Here is a 21,712-nt window from a genome sequence, read left to right as displayed (position 1 = left end):
GAACGATCGTGGGTTTTTTCTCGGTGTCTCCTTCACCCAGTCTGTTTGGCCAACGAGACGTATTTTATTTGGCCTTACCCTCTGTTACCAGCGAGTATTCTCTTATCCACCACCTGGGGACGCGCCAAGTAGGGGTATCACCTCCTATCCACCACAGACAACTGTGGTGATACTTGGATGATGATGATGTCTTCTGCTCTTTTTTATCGCCTTGTTTAGTTCCTTCTTCGAAGTTCGGCGATTTCTTCATTCCACTAGTAGGCGATATCCATGTTTCTGTGCCGCTTCTTTCGAGGCATCGAGGCTTCGCAGGCTTGGTTTATGATCTGCATAGTAGCTTCCACAGTTGCTTCCGCTTCCATGTGAGATATCTCCATGAAGCTGTTCTGCCCTCTGGTTACCGCCAGGGAAAAGTGTTCAGTGTTCATTTTAGACACATTCCAGCCCTTGCGCTTACACTTATGTGTCCTAAAACCTAGGCTTTCTTTCATAGTGAACTGGATATACTAGTGATCACTTCCAGTATAATCCTCCAAGACATGCCAGTTCACCATAACAGGGGCCACTTCTTCCGAAGCCAGAGTTATGTCCGGTATCGTCCCTACATTGCCGGCTCATCTAAAAGTTGATGTTTTTTCGGTGTTCATCACTAGCAATCCTCGTCTTGCATCCATCTCCAGACTACGCTTTCCTCGCGGGTCTGTTTTGGGCATTCCCTATTCCACCGCCCTTGCGTTGAGATCTCCGGCCGTTACTAATTTTCGTTCAGCTTTCTGTAAAGTGTCCTCCAGTTGATCGAGTTTTTCCTGAAAATCCTGGATGCTCTCGTTCGGAGTGAGGTAGCAACTTACATAAGTGACTCCTTTGCTCTTGATTCAGACGTAACCGTCCCCAGAGCCATGCTCTTCAACTGGTATTCCCCTTGAATTTTGCACCCATATGGCTGCAGTGCCAAGGTTTTCCGAGAACCATGTTGGGGAGTCCCTATCCCTTTATTGCTCGCTGATGATCAGGAGATCGATGTTTTTCTCGCGAACTATTTGATCTAAAAGATCATTCGCTTCTTTACTTCTGTGCATATTGGCCTGGAGAAATCTTGCCATGCCTATCTGTTTTTCGCCTGGTCTAATGCTTTCTGTAAACGAAGCATGCCCCCGTCCCTGGGATATAACTAAGGTTCATACCCTCGGGCTTAGTCGTCAAGCCCTTACATAGGACGCAGTGCAGACTCTGGCCTGATGTCCAAAATCGATGCCCTTGAAGCATCGGTTGACTCCTACCCTTCGTCTTAATCTGGAGCTGATCCACCCCACCTTAATGTGAGTGGGTTTCAGCAGCTTATTGGCAACTTGCTCGCTGAGCTCAACGATGGCAATGACTTGCTCTCGCCTGTTGGCTTTAAGGATTGTCATCTTTGCGTCATCTACTTTCGCACCGAGGTCTCTCCGAAGTGCCTCCTCTACGTCTTCTTTCATGGTTAGGCTCTCGATGTCCAGGATCTCCAGTCTGACAGTGCGAACCAGGCTCCTTATGGTGCCCATGTCCCCAAGATGCTTCTGTATAGCCTCTCCAAACGCTTTGGCGTTCTTCGTCTCTTTTCCTAATTCTACGTGGACTTCTTCATTTCTCGTCATGCGGGTTGACCTGACGCATATGTCGGTTTCTTCCGGCTTCAACTTAGACTTGAGGCCCTTAATCAATTTCCAATCCTCAGATTCCATGTTCTCCTTTTTCTTCTTCTCTATTGGAGTAGCTGCCAGGTTTTCAGCCGGGCTTGATGCTGCTCTCTTGTTTTTGGACGCTGTAGCCGGCGTTCCCGTGCGCTTTGAGGGCCTTGGTTCCATAAATGATTTGCAAAATTATTAAGATCGATAAAATTTTAAAAATTATTAAAGTTGATAAAGTTTTTGAAAAATTAGTAAAATTTTGAAAATTTTGAAATTAAAAAAATGGTAAATTTTTTAAAATAGTCAAGTTTATAAAGTTTTTCAAAATTAGTAAAATTTTTGAATTAAAAAAAATTGAACATTTTTCTACTTTTCTAGGACAGTGGTCGGCAAACTTTTAGCCCCCTTTTGAGGTAAAAGCAGGTTTGAACCCAGACATTTTTTTCGTCTGCCGCGCTTTGTTCGTCAACGTTTCGTTTTTCCTCAGATGGGTTGGTTTCTCCCTCAGAGGTTCATTGTTAGACGGGATACTCAATGTGAATAAAAAGTTGCAAATGAATTTTATTTTAAGTTCTTATATTAGCGATTTATCAGCCTGGAATTCGAAATCTGTGACTCTTTTGCGATTAAATACATCCAAACTTGTACTTGGGAAGTTAAAAATCATTAATTCGATGGATTATAATGAAAACTCAATTTTAAACTAAACGTGTTATAATGCATTGGTTTTTTAGTATTTTAAGACGTTTTTTAGATTCCTTTTGATCGTATGAATTCACAGATTTTAAATTTCGAGGTTTCAGAAAGCTAATTTTGAAATTGAGAATTTTTGGTTTTGAATTTTAATCTGCGTTACTTGAACTGCTTAATCATGGAAGCGTCCATGGCAAGTTGGACCATCTTGGTGGTAGCAGGTACTGCCACATTTGCCATGGTTTGCTGCCGTGCGGGAGTAATTTGCCGACCACTGTTCTAGGGTACAGGTGAACCCCCACTCCAAACTCTACAGAGTACCTGTCGTGGCGTACACCCACTCCAAATTTTCCAGAACATTTGTCATGACGGTTTTGCTCCACTCGAAATTTCTTATAATATCTGTGATGGCGGATTCCCCCACTTCAAATCTCCCATAATATCTGTCATCACGGATTTCCCTCACTCCAAATTTCCCATGATATCTGTCATGGCGGATTGCCCCCAATTCAAATTTCCTATAACGTCTGTCATGGCAGATTTCCCCCACTCCCAATTTTCCCTAATATCTGTCATTGCGGATTTCCCCCACTCCGAATTTCCCATAGTGTGTGCTATCTAATTATATATTTATTTAAATTGATCCGTACATCATATATACATTTATACAGTTAAATCATTTATTTGTTGCTTAATCTTGAAAGCTTTTTGTTCGCTGCATTCAATCCCTAATACTATTATTACAAATTTTAAAGTTAAAGGAGATTTTGAATTAAGTAGTTAATTATATTATTGCAAACCTCATTTCTAAAATGAACTATTAAACTCTATAAAGAAGCGTACCGTACACATTACGCACAATGGGAGGAAATTCACTTTTTGTGTTCAACTTGACGCTCCAAACTTTTGTCTCCTCTGTGTTTATTAATAATTTTTCACTCAAAGTATGAAAAAACTGAAATTTTATACATAACAATTTTCTACGCTTTAATAATTGATCAGGAAAACTTTATATTGTCTTAAATGAATGGTTAGGGACTCATAAAAGACAAATAATTTTTTTATTATTACACTTATTTGTTATAAACCAATTTTTTTTGCTAAAAGTGCTTATCATTAATGCAGGAATGACATTTAATAACAAAAATAATTTACAAGCTTATAATAACTATTGTTACAAACAATTCTTGTGGCAAAATATTAGATTTTGAGATTTTTCAAATTATAATTTCCTTCAATCACCAGAACGACTCACAGTATTCCTTAAACTAACAAATATTTAATAATATTTGATATAATATAACAATTTAGATTTCTGTTGACAAAGTTGATAAACAAATTCAAAATTTTCTTCCTTTCGCATAAAATTTTTTTTTGCACTGGAAATGTTTTAAGCTATTGAACGAATGAACGCTAGTCATAAAAATATTTGAGAAGTTAACAATAATCATTGTTATAAATAATTCTCGTGACAAAATATTCAAATGTAAGGTTTTATCAAAATTTTTATTTTCTTTAGTCGTTACAATGGCTACGGATATTCCTGAAAAAATGTATCTTTGGTCATATTTAGTAGAATATAACAACTTAAATGTTTATACAAAATTTACATAAACAATGTCGAAATGTTGGCAGTTTCACTTGAAAGAAGTCGGGTTTTCAATCGTCATAGATTGAAAATGAATCATGATACTGCATGCTAAGATTCACTCAATACAAAATCTTTTGACAATAATCCACCGACTTAGGCATCAAAGAAAATTTGAATTTGATAAAACCTTAAGTTTAAATATTTTGTCACAAGAATTGAAAATAAGAGTGGTTATTGTTAACTTTTTAAAGTATTTTTGTTACTAGCAGTCATTCGTCCAATAGCTTAAAACATTTCCAGTGCAAACAAAAATTTTCTATGTTTATCACAGTGGTTATCATAAACTTTTGAATTATTTTTGTTATTAAATGCCATTCCTACATTAATGTGAAGCAATTTCAGCAAAAAATGTTTTTCTGATAGGAGGACTATTTGTCAATTAGATCATAAAATTGGTTTATAACAAATAAGTGGAATAATAAACAAATTATTTGTATTTTATGAGTCCCTAACCATTCATTTAAGACAATATAAAGACAAAATTTCAGAGAGTCAAATCTGTTTATTTTAGAAATTAGGTTTGCAATAATATAATTAAATATTTAATTCAAAATCTCCTTTAAATTTAAATTTTGTAATTAAATTATTAGGGTTTTACACAGAGAAAAAAGCTTTCAAGATTGAGCAACAAATAAATTATTGAACTGGATAAATGTATATATGATGTTCGGTTAATTTAAATAAATATATACATTATATTAAATAATATTAAATCCATTTTCTCATTTATCAGTCTTGTCATTGACTTTTTACCAAATTATTCCCTCAAACTTTTTAATTAAAATTAACAATACTTTTTAAACATATTTCCTTCTTTTAAAATTTTTTAATTTATCTGCTGTATCATCAGAGATTGTACCTTATCGACAGTAGATCAACCCTCCAAACCATGAAGGCAGAAAATCTACACAATATCGATCAAGTTAAGAATCTTCAATAACAGAAAATGCTTAACGTCTTAATAAGACTAGATGGAAAATAATATTTTTAAATTAAAATTATTTCTTGAAAAAAAAGATCCTACTCCATCTTCACTCCATTACTTGTTCCATTAACACCTAGCTAAAAATTAGCGTTATGTTCTTGAATTAAGAGTTCTTATTCTGATCCCTCTAATAGATTAATTGGAAAAGCACCTGACCGAAAATCAGAAGTTTTGTGGTTCGTTTCCCAATGGAGTGAAGATGGAGTAGGATCTTTTTTTCGAGAAATAATTTTAATTTAAAAATATTTCCTTCAAAACTTGAAATTGTTAAGATTTTAAAGGTAAAAAGATTCTTTACTTTGCAACTTAAGTTGTAATCTTACATATTTTAACTCTTATTATATATACGGGTCTTCAAAAAGTATCGAAGCCCCCCCCCCCCTCCCTTCTATCAGCAAAAATATGCGTTTTCGTGAGAAATGATTCAGACAAAAGTTTCAGAGTTTTGGACGAGGATCTGAATGATGGCCTTGAAGCTGACCTTGCCGTTGAACTTCAAGGTTATTTCGAGGTCAAATTTTATTTTTCAAATAAACACCTATTTTTGATACCGCCAATCGAAAGAACGCAATATTTTACGTTTATATATGCATCAAGGTCATGTGACCCGATGACCTTCGAGGTCATTCCAGGTTCTTATAAACTCAAACAAAGTCTAGACGGCTGATCAGGGAAAATATGGGTTTTCGTGAGAAATGTTTCAGACAAAAGTATCAGGGTTTTGGACGAGGATCTAAATGGTCGCCTTTAAGCTGACCTTGGCGTTGACCTTCAAGGTTATTTCAAGGTCAACTTTTATTTTTTAAATGGAAACCCCTATTTTTGGCACCGTCAATCGGAAGAACGAAAAATTTTACGTTTAGATAGATCAGCTGTCTAGACCTTGTTCGAGTTTATAAGACCCTAGAATGACCTCAAAAGTCTTCGGGTCACATGACCTTGATGCATATCTGAACGTGAAATTTTGCGTTCTTTCTATTGGCGGTGTCAAAAATAAGGGTTTCCAATTGAAAAATAAAAGTTAACCTTGAAATAACCTTGAAGGTCAACGACAAGGTCAGCTTCAAGGCCACCATTCAGATCCTCGTCCAAAACCCTGATACTTTTGTCTGAAACATTTCTCACGAAAACCCATATTTTCGCTGATCAGCCGTCTAGACTTTGTTTGAGTTTATAAGACCCTGGAATGACCTCGAAAATATGTCAAAAATAAGGGTTTCCATTTGAAAAAGAAAAGTTAACCTTGAAATAACCTTGAAGGTCAACGACAAGGTCAGCTTCAAGGCCACCATTCAGATCCTCGTCCAAAACCCTGAAACTTTGGCTAAAAGATTTCTCACGCAAACCCATATTTTCGCTGATAGGAGGGGGGGGGGGGGGGCGATACTTTTTGTTGACCCTGTATATTGGATATAAGTGATATATTTTTTATTAATTCTTCTGATCATGTATATGTTTTAAATATTTTTGTCATTAAGGCCTTAAATATTATTAATTTTTTTATTAGCTACATTAATCTTTTTTTTTAAAAAGAACAAATAATAAAATCAATAATATTAGAAAAATAAATCATAGAAATATAAAGTTCGAACTGCTTTCAAAATTTATCTCAAAATTAAATTGTATTCAAATTAAACTACATATTTTCATGACTTTTTCTTTTTAAATAATAAGTTATAGTTACTCTTATTTTTTCATGCATTTTTTCTGTTTATTTGCAAACAGCATCAAGTTGTTAATTATTTTGCTTTTTCCTAATACAATTCAATGAAAAACTCAGACCTACTTTTTGTGGCGCCATCTGTTGGATTAGTTTGACCGACATTTCCCCTCCGGATCGTAAGAAAACTATGTGTATGTTCCGATTTGAGTATATGAGAGTTTTTTAAAGTTTCAAAGTTGGCAATGCCATGTATAAGCATAGGCATCATTGCGCACCGGCAGCCTATGCTTATACATTGGCATTGCCAACTTTGAAACTTTAAATAACTCTCAACTGCTCAAATCGGAACATACCCTATACTACTTCATAAACATACACGGTCGCGGTAGGAGCAGGGTTGTGCAGTGACACGTGACTCGGGGTTTCTGACGTATAATACGTAAAAAATATATTCTACGTAAAAAACTGAAAAAAAAACGTAATAAACGTAATAAAGATGGTCGACTCGGATAGAGCATAATATAACCTCACTTTTTAAATTATTCTTATGTGTACTGGCTTACATTTTTATTTATCAGAACTCCATTTTACATAAAAATATCACTAAGATTATAAAAACTGACACCACTCATTTTAGAATTATTATTTTGACTGATTTCATTTAAATGCATTAGGTTTTATTCTGATGCATTCATAATTATAACGCACTTTTTTCTGAAAAAAGTGTTGCAATCCGTGAAAATCCTTGAATGATTTGTTTTTTTATTTTGCAGATAATTGCAGTTCGGATGGTTTTGAAGATTCACCTCTGATTTCTTAACCTTTCTTTAGCCGTATTTGATAATACGTGGTTGCATTACTGACAAAACGCAACATTTTTACCATTTTTTTTAAAAGGAAGGATAATTCTTCTCAACATGGATTCCTCGGTCTGCCTCCTTTATTCATTGTCGAACTTGTAGAATAATAACTTTTTCGATCACTTTAAATTTCATGTATGCTACACAATACCGCATACTGCTACCGGCGCTATTTTAAAGTAGTGTACCGATATGTGATAATGTCGACGCCACCTTGAAAACGTGTATTACGTTTGTACAAAACTGAGGACGTAATATACGTACGTAAATTACGTCAAAAACTTCATGTAATTTACCTAAGGTACGTACACAGCCCTGGGCCCGACGGTCTTCCATCTTGGATTCAATGACGGAATTCGGGTGTCGGGGTATGATGGATGTTGTCGGGCCACTCCAAGTCAAACGCATTTGAGCTTCGAATTGGTGGGACCATGGTTTGTTGGATCGTGGGGTTGTGCCGCACCCATATGTCGATGGTTCCACCTGTTAAACTATGGAATGAGTTGTTTAGTTTTTGAGGTTATGCGTATGATACGGTTTAGTTGAGTGTTGTGTTCTTGATTTGTCGGATTATATGAATTTTATTGATGACAGTGAATAAGTTATACGTACAAAGTGAACAGAGTGCTTTATTAATGGCATCCGGCTTTGTTAAAGGTAAAAAACTGCCTCTAATACCTGGAACGAAACCGTCAACACACAATGCTCAACTTTTGGTGTCTACAGGAATTCCTTCTTTGGATCATGTTATAGGTTTGTATTTTCAAGCATTTTTAGATTTTTTAGCATTATTTCTAGATGAAATCCAATCTATAAATTCACTGTCATTCGTGTCTATATACATATTTATTCCTCTGTTTCTGACTTTAAACATCAATTTGGAACTATATATTTGTATCAGTGAAGTGGGTTGTTTTTTATTTATATTTTAGCAGCTTTAAAGAGTGGTCAAATTACATACCAATTGCGTACAGTGTATGTCACTATTTGCAATATGTCAAAATTAAGAACCTTTTATTTCTATGCCCCTCATAGATAAATGACTAATTAGACTAATTTTTGTAAATAACTCAGTGAGCACAAAATTTGGCGACGTCTAGACATCTTTATGAGATCCTATGTCCATGCCGCTAAGGTTTTTTTACGATATCGTAAAGACGTATGATCTGATGTCTACGATATCCTAAACACACCTTAACGACATGGACATAGGATTTCGTGAAGTTGTAAAGACATCGCCAAATTTTCTGCCCACTGGGAAATCAGACCTGTCGAGAGGAAAAGTGGCCCCGAGGTTGGGGGTTTGAAATGACGGGCCCCTATATGTAATTTTGATTTCTAATAGTTTCGGAAACTCCGGGCCTGAGAGAGCCCCCCCCCCCCTTGCCAGACCTGAAAATTATAAAGGAATTTTTGTTTTAAGGAAGTTGTCGGCAAACTTTTTGCTCAGTTATCAGGTATGGTCAGGGTCCCGACTTAATTTTTTGTACTAATTTTCGCTCTATTCATGGACCTCCGTGTTAGTGAGCTTACTCCTGCAAGGGTCTTTTGTCCACAGGCATGTCAAAGTAAGGAAATTTAAAAACTTTTAATTTTTCAACTAGCGATTTGAAAATAGCATTGTCAGCATCTACGAATTTTTCCGATTCCAATGATATATTACTTTCCTAGAAAAGTTGGAAATTTTAAGGAATTTAATACCAAGAAACTTCAGCTTGATAGTCAATTTAATACTGAATACTTCCTAAATTGTCAACCTTTATGGACAAGTTACATGTTTTTGGAATAGAAAAAATACTTCATTACATTTTATATTCTCATTTCACGTGTGCAATATTTCGCTCACTTTATAGTGACCCAGAATCGACCACGTGGATGTTACTGCATATTTTGTTCCTTCTCCAGTCCCACCCATTCACCCAATAATTCTGTATAATTATCTGAACTATATGCATTGTTTTTTGCTTTCAAATTTCGGCATTGTTGCCCTCGATTCTAATAAAATTGACATGATGTAGCCTTCTCTTGAATGACTTTAACCTACTTTTGCAGAAGCCTTCTTCACGAGTTTAGGTTAGATACCATGGCGTTCCATTGAATTTCGTTGAACTTTATTTATTTACGTTGCATTACAATGAATTCCGTTGAAGTGGCAAATACTTATTTACAAAGTCTATACAAAGTTCAAATAATTATTCATATTTTTTCCCAGAGATTTTTTTTCAAATTCTATTAAATTCCATTGAATTTAATTGAATTTCATTAAATTCTACTAAATTTCATTGCGTTCCATTAAATTCATTTTTTCATTAATTTTCTATAAATCGCGTATATTATTGTTTTAAAAATTGTTTATTCTCAGGAAATTATATGTACTTGCTGCTTCTTGCGGACAGCAGCTATCCACACTTGTTTTCGCTCTTTCTACCACCAATGTCCCGGAAAAGAAGAAAATTGTAGTTCCGGATTTTTTTGCTCCGTATTTGAGCAACCTATTACACTAAAAATTCTTCTTGACTCGGTTTTTTTTTTGGCTGAAGCCCCTAAAATATTTACACTCTTATCCATGCTAACTGCACCACGCAGCACAACAACTCACCTTGCCGTTCAAATTTCTCGTCGCCTGATGGCGCTGACAACATACTTTGAAGCTCTATACGAGAAGTGCTGCAGCACGAGAATTGACAAAAAATCGTTTTGGGATACGAGAGGAGTTTCTTTAAGAAGAATCCGTGATTGATTAGAAGGTTTAATTTTTGATTTTTTTGGAACGAACATACTCTTTGCTTCTAATTTCTGATACAGATTGTGGTGAACCATTTTTCACCTCTAATACAGAGGAACATCATGAAGCCTCAATATTATCGTCAAGAGAATATTTACTTTTTTGCTTCAAAAGTCTAAGATTGTCAGACTCACATCTTCTTATTCTTTTTTGCTGTTTTTTTTATTCAAGAATATCTACTGAAGCAATTTTTCCAGATCTTGGATCCCTTTGATAAAAAAGAAAAGCCTGTTCGAGTGTAATTACTTTCCTATCCATGGGGCATCTGCAATTTTTTAAATCAGCACACTTGCCTGCAGCAATGTCGAACAGCTTTTTTGCAGATGCCTTGAAATCGTCTACTTTTTTTTAATGATGAAATTTTTCCAATATATCTTGACCAATTCTTCGCATCTACATATTTCTTGCGATAATTATTTTTCATTTTAACTAGTTGGGTATGTGACACCGTTGGGATAGACGCTTTTATATAAATTGTCTACTTTCTTAGCCACATTATCGGCAATTACTGGAAAAGGGAGTTCTTTATTCCCTCCAGAATCTGTTTCTAGTTTGAACCTTACCTGTTGGCAGCATAATATTACATTTTCAATGAAAGGTAAATGACTTTCTAATAAATCTTCCGGATCCCCGAAAAGTGGACATTTGATAGTCTGCCGCGAATAAAATTGTATGCGTTTTGACATCACGAACAAGATTTCAAAGCAAAAGCAATCTATTTTTTCAATCTTATACGATATATGACTTCAAACGAGTGATTTGGCTGCTTTTCACGCTATAAGTATCAGTTGATTAAGTGAACGTGTGAGCGAGCGCACTAAAAACAAATGAACGTCAATACTTCAGTCGAGCGTAGCAGAAACAAACGAACCTTCAATACAGCAGTCAGCTTCCTCTGCTACGTAACTTTTTAATGGGAATTTCAGGAATAAAGGTGAAGTGCACCCACCCTTACAATGCTCTACACAAGTGAAATCCAGAAAACTGAGAGCATCAATACTAATATACAATAAAATAAAAGTTTTAAAGGCGTTCGCCCAACCGTTCGCGGATAGACATTTATAACTAGTTTTTTCTTTTCCCTTTCTTCTCTTTTCAAAATCATATTTATAAATGTATGAATGAGAAGTGTAATGTGTTAGCATTACAGCACTTATTAACAATAGAAAGATCGAAATGATCAATTTAGAATTGATTTTCATATTTGAAAGTTTGTCATTATTATTGGCTAAAAACATGAATTTTTACGACTCTTCTCAGAATAGAAGATATTGTTCAGTCAGTCTGACATTTGGGGGGCTTATTAATGTTGAGAACACACAACTTTTGCCCACTATTGGAATCCGCTACTCGAAAAAAAAGGTTCTTTCTATCCACTCTAATATGCAAGGTATCCCAGAACTGAGTGCCTAAACTTATATGGCTGTATACAAAAAATAAATCGAAACTTCCTTTGTCAAAAATGTATTGAAGTTTTAGTTTTTTATATATAAAGTTATTAATCTGGATTAGTCAAGAGCGTCGCATACGTGCGTAAGAGGGAGGCTAGCGCTGCGTTAGTGAACGCTGCCGAAGAGTGGAGAGGCAGCGGTAATCAACACAGCGTTGTCCTCCTTCTTATACACATACGCGGCACTCCTGATTGTCCTAGATTAATCATTTCACAGCTCAAAACTTAAAACTTCAATACAATTTTGCCAAAGAAAGTTTCGGTTTCTTTTTTTTTTTATGCAGGCATATAAGCTTGGACACTTAGTTCTGGGACACCCTGTATAGCGTAACGTATTACTCTGAAAATTATTTTGAATAGACTCATAATTATGATAAAAATTAATTAATTACCCAATACTTGATTTCTTTTCAGAATTTTATTTTAATTTCCAAGTTTCTTAACTGAATATCATTACATAGTACCTGTCTACAAAAATTGTGTCGTTATTAATAGGCTGCAACTATTTCGCTCGATAATGATGGCGAAATAAGGACAGTACTGTATTTCGCCCGTTGGAATATATGCAGGAAGAAGAGACAGGCAACATAAGGAGAGTATGCTATTTATTGTTATTTAGGATGTCCCATGAGTATTTGGTATTTTAGGTGCTACAGGACATTAAAATTGTATGTAGGTGAACAGTTAGTTGCAAGTGTCCATGCAACTCCGAAAAGCCGTATCTCATACCGCGGTAATTTCATCTTGCTGCGAGCGAAAAAAATGCCATTACGAATGTGTTTGTTTCAATCGGGTGAGCTTGAATTCGATTTTGCAAAAAAATCAATTCTTTTACTTGAACGTGTTTGAGATAAAATAGTGCTGCACCGAAATTCGGTGCATGGAAAAAATGGAAATGTAGGCTAGGTTCGCCAAAATTTGGTGCTCGTAACACAAATAACTTCAGTGAGTCTAGATAATTCGTACATTATTGCAAATAATCAGGCCGTTTCGAATTTTCTGAGTTTTTCTGAGTTTTTCTGAAATAAAGGATATCTTTTCAAATATTTTCAAATTCATCACCTCTGGTCAACGGGTTAACGACTCGTGAATAAGGATCTACACGTTTTTTTCTAATTCTGAAGAAGTCTGTAGAAATCTTTGAATCGAGTGGAAACCTTTTAAAACTTTTTGAATTTTCTTAAAATCCTTAGAATTCACGTTGAATTGTTGTAATTTCCTTCAAGTCTTTTGAATTCTGTATAATTCTCTCGATTTCTTAGAATTCACATGTTACATTTTGAATTTTTTAAAAATATTTTTAAAAAAACATTAAATTTTCTCAACTGTTTCGAAATTCAGCAACTTTTGTCGACGGATGAAATGCTACTGGATTAGGATGCACACGTTTCTTCTTAATCCTGCAGAATTCTGTCTAAATCTTTGAATTGACTTAAAATCATTTGCATTCTTTTGTCGGATCTTTAAGTTTCGTGAAATATTTAGAATACACGTTAAATTATTTTAATTTCGAGTCTTTTGAATTCTACAGAATTCTCTCGAGTTCTTAGAATTATTTTTTAATATTCTGAAGTCTTTTAAGGATTGTCAGGGTGGCGAATTGAACGGGAAACCAAGAAAGGCCGTAAATTGACCGTGAATTGAATTTAAAAGCCGGGAATTTACTTCTGATCCTAGCAAAATTCAAGTTTTCATTATTTTAGTAATTTTTCTCAATTTAGAGAAGTAATTTTTACTTTATCTACAGTTGCAGGACATATGAGCGAAAATAATTATTGTTTTACTTTAGAACAGGGGGTTTTGGTAAAGAAAATATAATTTTTCTTGGGACCGGGAATTTTGAACATGGAACGGAAATTTTTTGAAAGAATTAAAACTGGGATTTAGAAGAAAGGAGTTTAAAAAATTCCTGCTCCAAGTCAAAATTGGTGACAATTTAAAAGTTCCTTCTTCCGAATTTTGACAACAGTTTTTGTATGTAAATTTTTTCTGACTATCACTTCTTGCCAATGTCTTAAAAGTTGTCTAATTTTATTCAATCATGGCTTATTTTGTCGAAAAAATATTTCCTAAAACTATTCTGTTTACAATTCAAAAAATAATTAAATCTACAAATATAGTCATTTGTTAGAAGGTGTGAAAATTGTTTAACGATTTCAGCCATTGAAAAATTTACTTTCACAATTATAAAAATTAAAGTTTTATACAATGTTTTGCCTAATAAATATGCTATCATTCCGATGGGTTCTACGAATATAAGGCTATTGTTCCGTTACCGTAAGAAAGCGTGTATCAACTTATTACAAATAAGCGGGAGGTGTAGCTGTGGCAGCCTCCCAAACACGTAAAGCAATCATTTTAAAAAACTAATACCGCAAAAGCTGAAACTTTTTTAACATGTTGTTTATGTTATAACGAAGTGAAAAAACGTATCCAGCCGAATTTAGAGTGGGGGATTATGCCCCAGCTTTTCAAGTAAAGATGTGAAAAATATACGCTGGTTAATCTGATAGCGTAAAAGCTGAAATTTGGTAAACTAATAGTTAAGTGAATAACTTATGGGAGATTCTGGTCATCCATGCTCTTATTTTTTTATTTTTCAAAGAATTTTAGTTAATAGTAAAAATAATTTGTTCCTTACACATTTTTTACAGTGTAAAGTATAGAGATTGAACTAATAAAAAAAATGTTTTTCTTTGTTTTTTATTGTTTTTGTTTACAAAATGGCGGCCTCAAAAATGTTCTCCTTTTCAGCTTTCGCTCAAATATTTCGGGAACGTTTGACCCGAAATCAAAAAATAAAAAACATTTACAATCTGTATAGTTTTGGCTATCATGTGAAGTACAATCAAAACTTTTTTTTGAAAAAAATGGCAGACTTTTGAACTTTTTGACCTCATTTTTGCAAGTTAAATTGTTTATAACTTTGTTAAAGAACAATATTTGCTCATGATCGTACTTCACACGATAGGGACATACTTGAAGAATGAGCTGTCCAAATTTCAAGTCAATTGGTTTATTCGTTTCCAAAGAAATTTGTCGAAGGTGTCAAAAAATGTAGTTTAGAGAAAATCGAGTTTAAAGTTTTCTATCGTGAAAGACAGCTCGAGCGCTGTAGCTGCTTTGGCCTCTTTTATCCTTGTTCTCGACCTTGTAGACATTTAAAATTAATTCTACACTATTTCTAGAAGTATTTACAACCAAAATATGCAGAAAAAGTTTTTTCGATTTTTTAGAAAATTATGACCAGAATCTTCCCTTAAACGAAAAAAACATCCAGAATTGTATTTAGTGGGGCGAAAGTGCCCAACTGATGCAGAGAAAAACGCTGTTGCTTTGACTGCAACAGCTAGACACTTTTCGCTCACTAAATATAAAGCTGAATATTTTTTTCGTTGAACTTATTCACTTAACTATTAGTTCACCAAATTTCAGCTTTTGCGTTATCAGTTTACCCACCGTATATTTTTGACATCTATACCTGAAAAGCTGGGGCATAATCCCCCACTCTAAATTCGGCTGGATACGTTTTTTAAATTCGTTATAACATAAACAAGATGTTAAAAAAGTTTCAGCTTTTGCGATATTTTGTTTTTTATTATAATTTTACGTGTGTGGAAGGCTGCCGCAGCTAAACCCCCCAGATCTCTAAATGGTCGATGGCTCCCGGAATATTTGTCTACCTTTACGCGACGGGTAGCAGTTAGGCTAACTTCATTTAGCTAAGTTTTCAGTAGGACTAAATAACCTATTATTTTCCGGAACATTTCCTGTGAATGAAGGTAGCTTAATTCTTATCCGCACGGAAAGATAGACTAAAACTTATTTGTAAAAAAATGATAGACGCTTTCCTAATGGTAACAGAACAATCACCTAATATTCGTAGAACCTATCGATTTATTAATATTTAACCGTTTTTTTTCAATTGGCAAGAAGCTAAAAGAAACTAAGAAAATCTGCCCGTTATGCGGGCACATTCTCGTTGCGCTATGGGCGCGCCTAATATCTGTCCAAAAAATATAAGCACCTCAATTTTTGTACAGATTTTCAAGAAAATCTCAGCAGAGAAAAAATCTAAAAATATGAGACAAGATGCATGTTGCAGTTGAAGGCTTTGCCAATACTGATACGGAATTTCAAAATGTTCACATGATTAGCGATGATTTCCTGGCGAAGGAAAGGTGAAAAAGTACCATAATCATATTATCGTTTCCGAATACTCAACTTTGAATAGCTCTAAGTCACTGAAAGTAAATTATGAAAATTATGAAAAAAAGATATGGCTTCGTTGATCCTTTCTGTGCAGAATGGTGAAATTTAGAGCCAAAAAAAATTATTTGTTAATAAGTTGTTAACAAAAACGCAGGGAGGTGTCATTTCCGAAACTAAGGAAGGTACAGAAATGATTCTTGAAGCAAATTAAACATTTTTGGCGTTTGGCAGTGTTGTATGTATTTTAAACGAGCAAAAAGTTGCCCTTGGATGTTTAAAACATTATTTTCTTCTTGGAAAAATACAAAAGACTACGATAATCGAGGCAACCGCATTCTTAGCAGGCCACTTTGCTGGCGCTACTGCTACGCGTGCAATACGATCTATTTTCGTACTTAGGGTGCTTACACTGTCCCTAAATCCTGATACAAAAAAAGGATACAATCGCCTCGATTATCCTAAAGTCTTTTGTATTTTACTTAGAAGAAAATAATTTTTAAACATTTAAGTGCAACTTTTTGCTCATTGAAAATACATGCAACACTTTCAGAAGCTAGAAATGTGTAATTTGCTTCAAGAATCATCTCTGTACGTTCCTTAGTTTCGGGGATGACACCTCCCTGCGTTTTTGTTCACAACTTATTAACAAATAATTATTTTTGGCTCTAAATTTCACCATTCTGCACAGAAAGGATCAACGAATCCATATCTTTTTACCAGAATTTTAATAATTTATTTTCACTGACTGAGAGCTATTCAAAGTTGAGTATTCAGAATTGATAATATAATTATGGTCCTTTTTACCTTTCTTTCGCCAGGAAATAATCGCTAATCATGTGAACATTTTGAAACTCCGTATCAGTATTGGCAAAACCTTCACCTGTAATACGCACATCGTCTCATATCTTTAGAATTTTGTTTCCACTGAGATTTTCACGAAAATCTGTACAAAAATTGAGGTGCCTATATTTTCTGGACAGATAGTAGGGCGAGCAACTGTTGGTTCTCGCGCTACTAACTCGGTCTTTATGTTCTTGAACATTCTTGCGCAAATATTTTAAAATTAAGACTCAAAACGTCCACCAGTGTAATTTTGTGATTGTGAATTATTTTTTGTTAAAGCTCTTTCGGCTTTAACGAACACATTCTCATCACTTATCTCGTGCTTCGCATTCGATTTTGTCCAGGATGTCCACTTCTACCATTTACACAACACGTTTATATCAAATATTATACATTTTTTGTGTAACTATGTCTAGGATTGCTTATTCAAAGATTGCAAAATGAAGCACAAATTGTATTTATCATGATTATTTTAATATTTGTTTCGTATTTTGCTTTAAATTGTATTATAAGCTGCGCTGGAACATGTATCATTTCAAGCAGTTTATATCATTACAATTCATAATATGCATAAAAATTGAATCATACTCATTCTTATTTCCTTGTTTTTATAATTTTTTTTATTTTTAATCTTGGCTTTTACTATTAAAGAAAAACTACTGAGCATCTGCATAGGGTCTAATACAGGAACCTATATAGGGTCCTATATTCGTCTTTTTTGTCCAAAAACTACCTAAAACTACGTCCAAAAACTAAGTGTCCTATCAAAAATTATAGGTCTTTTTTGCATAAAAGTTTTGTCTCATTTTTTTCGTAACTTGTGTCGTGCAACATTTATATATTTTTTTATATTTAATGTTGTTTCTTTTTATAGAAAAAATTCATTAGAATAAATTGAGTTTCTGAGTACTATAAATAACTATACAAAGAATTTTGAAATCTTGAAAAAATGTGGTTTCAAAAATGTTCGGTACGAGTAAATTTTTAATTTTCAACTATTCGACCAAATTAAAAATTTTGTTATGATAATCTCGTAGGGCCTTCAAAAATCAACGTTTTTCTTCTCTTGACTTTTTTTCATATCATGCGTTGTTTGGCTTAAAATTTTCGTTTTAGTTTTTTTTATTTTTTTATTTTGAAAATGCTCTAACTGTGATCATTTTCTTTCCATAGAAAAAAGTCATAGGGACACATTTTTTGAATTTTTTAAAAATATGAATAACCATACATAGAATTTTAAAATCTTGCGAAAATGAGGTTTCAGAAATTTTTGGTACGAGCAAATTTGGAATTTTCAACTTTTTGAGTAAATTCAAAAAGTTGTTATGATAATCTCTTAGGGCCTTCAAAAATCAAAGTTTTTCTTCGTTTGACTTTTTTCATGTCATGCGTTGTTTGGCTTAAAATGTTAATTTTATTTTATTTTTTTGGCTTTTGAAAATTGTCTGTGATCATTTTCTTTTCATGGAAAAAAGCCATAGGGATAAATTGTTTGAGTTTCTGACTAGTATGAAGAACCGTAGATAGAATTTTGAAATCTTCAAAAAATGTGATTTCAAAAATTTTGAAAATGCGCTCACTTTTTGAATTTTGATCCAAAATAGCTGGTTTACAAACTTGTTCTTTCTGTTTAGGCCTAAAAAAAGTGTGCCAAAGCAGAATCCAATCTGATCAATTTTTCGAAACTTATCGTGACTACAGAATACAGACTACAGGCAGACAGACAAACACCTTCGTAAAAATTGTTTTTTTTTGACTCAGTAGGTATCAAAACGTGGAGATTTGATGAAAATCGACAAAACGAAATTTTACATAAAATCAATACCTTCTTATTAGGATGAGAGCGTAAAAAACATCAGTAAGGACATTAAACGTGTTGCAATTCGGATTCTACGTTAAATTTGCCATTAGAGTGTCACGGAATAATTACAATAGTTTGTTTTGCACCGTTAAAAATTTAAAAAAAAATGTCATAACTTCTGCTCAAAGCGGCTTCAAGCTCATCCATCTGCTACTGAAAGAAGATGCGCTTGAAAGCTCCTTCAGTCTATGTTAATGACAGGTATTGTATTTAAAAAAATTTTAACGCTGCAAAACCAGCTATTGAAATTATTCCGTTAGCTTCTTACAGAAAATTTAACGTAGGATCCGAATTGCAATAAATAAAAGGTAATTTATTCTTATTTTCTTAAAACTGAAAATTTTCACTTGGAGCGATAATCGCAAAGTGTTATGAAATTTCGCGCATACTAATTTTGCGCCACCTAACAGCATTGATTATAGTAGGTCTGTTCAGAGAGGGGAGTTCGACTCAATCACCGCATGTTTGAGTTCTACCACCAGTCTCTCAGTGTGTAGGGCGACTCAATTTAAAATGAAAATGAAGTAATTTGGAATTTAAATGATTAATATATTAACAGTAAAAGAATGCATAAGTTTTACAAATAGGGGATGTATATAATATTTTGTTTGAAGAAAGTTGTAAATAAATCTTCGATTAATTGCATAACTCGTTTTTGTGAGAGAAAACTCAGCGAAATTTTCAACTTTACCAGTTTATTGCAATGGAGAATTTGAATGCATTATTCGTTGAACTACTTAATTCCCCTATAATAAAAATAAAAGAGGCAATTACATTATCTACACTATATTACTGTATTGCAATAAATTCACATTCAATATATCAACTTTTATAAATATTGAAGGGCAATGATTTCAACATTTTTTCAATATTAGCTTACACTTTACAAAGAAAATGTCAAAATTATTTGAAATCAGGATCTTGCAACACATCTATTTACAGTTATGGCGCTTATACATTTCCTATATTTATTATTGTAAAGTAAAATGTAATAATATATTAACTATTCATATTTTGAAATTATTGCAATATTGAGGAAATCATAGTGCTGTCGTAAAAAAATATAATTTTTCAAGCTCAGGATATCAGTAAACATTTCTTTTTCGATCGAGTTGCATTTTACAACGTAAAAATAAAAATATTGCATTTCAAATTAGTCGCCCTAAAGCACCTGCTTCAAAACTTATCTGTGGTACTGAATTCTGTCATGTACGTCACGCGGCACGCGCGACGAACAACCACGAAGCCTTTCCGACCGCGATTCGAGGTTGGTGGTGTGGTTTAAGTCCCAAATCGCTTTTCGTGCAGTTATGTCGATGCTAAAGGATCAAACATGTGGTGTTTGAGTCGAAGGCCCCTCTCTGGACAGGCCTGGCTTATAGCCACCCCTGAGCTCTGTCTTTGAGATAAATGGGCAGTCGCGGACAATTGTCCAGGGGTGGTCCCGAGGGAATTAACCCCCAAGCAGAGGTGTGAAAACGGTGCCGTGTTGTACAAGGATGGACGAACCCCTTTTCCTAGCTTCTCGTGGAAACAACAAAGACAACACCAAACATAGTTGCACTAAGTTGTAGTAAGTGCGGTTCTCGGTTCATCTCAGGACCTTTAGGTGGGCGGAGCGACTTAATCACGACTTTCGACGATGCGAGTGTGGCCCCTGGACGGGATTACATGGCACGGCTGCATGCTCTGTGGTGCGAGAAACACCCGGAGCTATCGCAATTTTCGCATCAACGTCTGCGAAACCATCCGAACTATTCCAAAAAAGGTGCTATGTAAGCGGAACGCCTACTCTACCACAGCTAGAACAAGTCGGCAACAGAGAAAGAGAGGCGACACTAAGAGCAACCGCGGGCAGGCATCCAATAGATGAAGAGCGATGCTTTACGACCCGGAGAAACATCAACACCAAGGTTTCTCTGAAGCTATCAATTATTGCGTGTATAATGCAGACAGAGCTTTGGCCGATGCGAAGCGTAGAACAAAACCAACGGTTGATCATAAGGCCAAAAGACGAATGCTCTAGCTCTAGGGATTGTCGAACGATATACTAGGGAAATTGGAATGGAATTTGGGTTAGACGAATGCGCCAAGGTTTATTTGAAGCGAGGAAAACTTAATGGCATCCCTGAACACCCTGAGCTCGTTGATAGAAGCGCTATGCGACACCTTTGCGCTGGAGAGACTTATACGTACCTGGGCGTATCACAGAGCCGCATTCAGGATGTTACATCTACAAAGGATACTCTACGAAGCAAATACAAACGTCTCATCTGGCAAATTTGGTCTTCCGAACTGTCGGTGAGAAACAAAGTATCTGCAACGAACATGCTTGCCGTCCCGGTAGTAGTCTATCCATTTGGAGTAGTTTCATGGAGGAAGAACGAGCTCAGATCCCTTGATATCGGGACAAGAAGGTTATGCACATGAACAAAAGCGGAGGAGGCTGCTGAAGCACTTGGACTTAACTTTAGTATTAGAGGTGAGCAAAATGCATAAAATCTTACCTATCTCGAGTACTCACTCCTGAAAGCCCGGATTAAGAAAGCACAAGAGAAAAACTTTCGTGAACAGCTCCTCGATAAGAGGATGCACGGTATCTTCCACAGAAATGTGGAGGATCAGTCAATGTCATGTGAGCTAACTTTTGCTTTCCCTAAATCAGCTGGATTGAAGTCTGGTACGGAGGGTTTCATTTTGGCATGCCAAGACGGTGTCATTTCCACCTTAACATACCGTCGCCACGTTTTGAGCCAAGACATTCCCGATGATAGCTGCAGGGTGTGCCATGCACACCCCGAGCATTTAGCTCACATACTATCTAGTTGTCCAACTCATGCGGGAACGACCTACATCCAAAGGCACAATGCGGCATTAAGAATGCTTTATTACCATCTCCGTCACTCTTACGGCATTAACCTTAATACCACTCCTCTAAACGCTCCTAGGGAAATTGAGTCAATTGTCGAGAATGGGAAGTGCCGCATACACTGGAACTTTATATTCTCGACAATTGTTTCTGTTGCTCACTCGAGGCCTGAC

The 21,712-nt window shown here is 35.0% G+C and overlaps 1 protein-coding gene across 2 annotated transcripts in view; it reads left to right on the top strand.

The window, feature by feature from the left end:
* The first annotated feature begins 7,894 nt into the window (after positions 1-7,894).
* Positions 7,895-21,712, top strand: part of LOC117172899 (elongator complex protein 4) — a 47,227-nt gene continuing 33,409 nt past the window's right edge. For both annotated transcript variants that reach the window (XM_033361191.1, XM_033361192.1), the window contains exon 1: positions 7,895-8,272. In XM_033361191.1, the coding sequence (XP_033217082.1) occupies positions 8,107-8,272 (166 nt within the window). In that variant the 5' untranslated portion in view covers positions 7,895-8,106. The remainder of the gene's footprint in view (positions 8,273-21,712) is intronic.

Source organism: Belonocnema kinseyi, chromosome 5 (genome assembly GCF_010883055.1).
Source record: "Belonocnema kinseyi isolate 2016_QV_RU_SX_M_011 chromosome 5, B_treatae_v1, whole genome shotgun sequence".
NCBI lineage: Eukaryota > Metazoa > Arthropoda > Insecta > Hymenoptera > Cynipidae > Belonocnema > Belonocnema kinseyi.
This window is presented reverse-complemented; position numbering and strand designations above follow the sequence as displayed.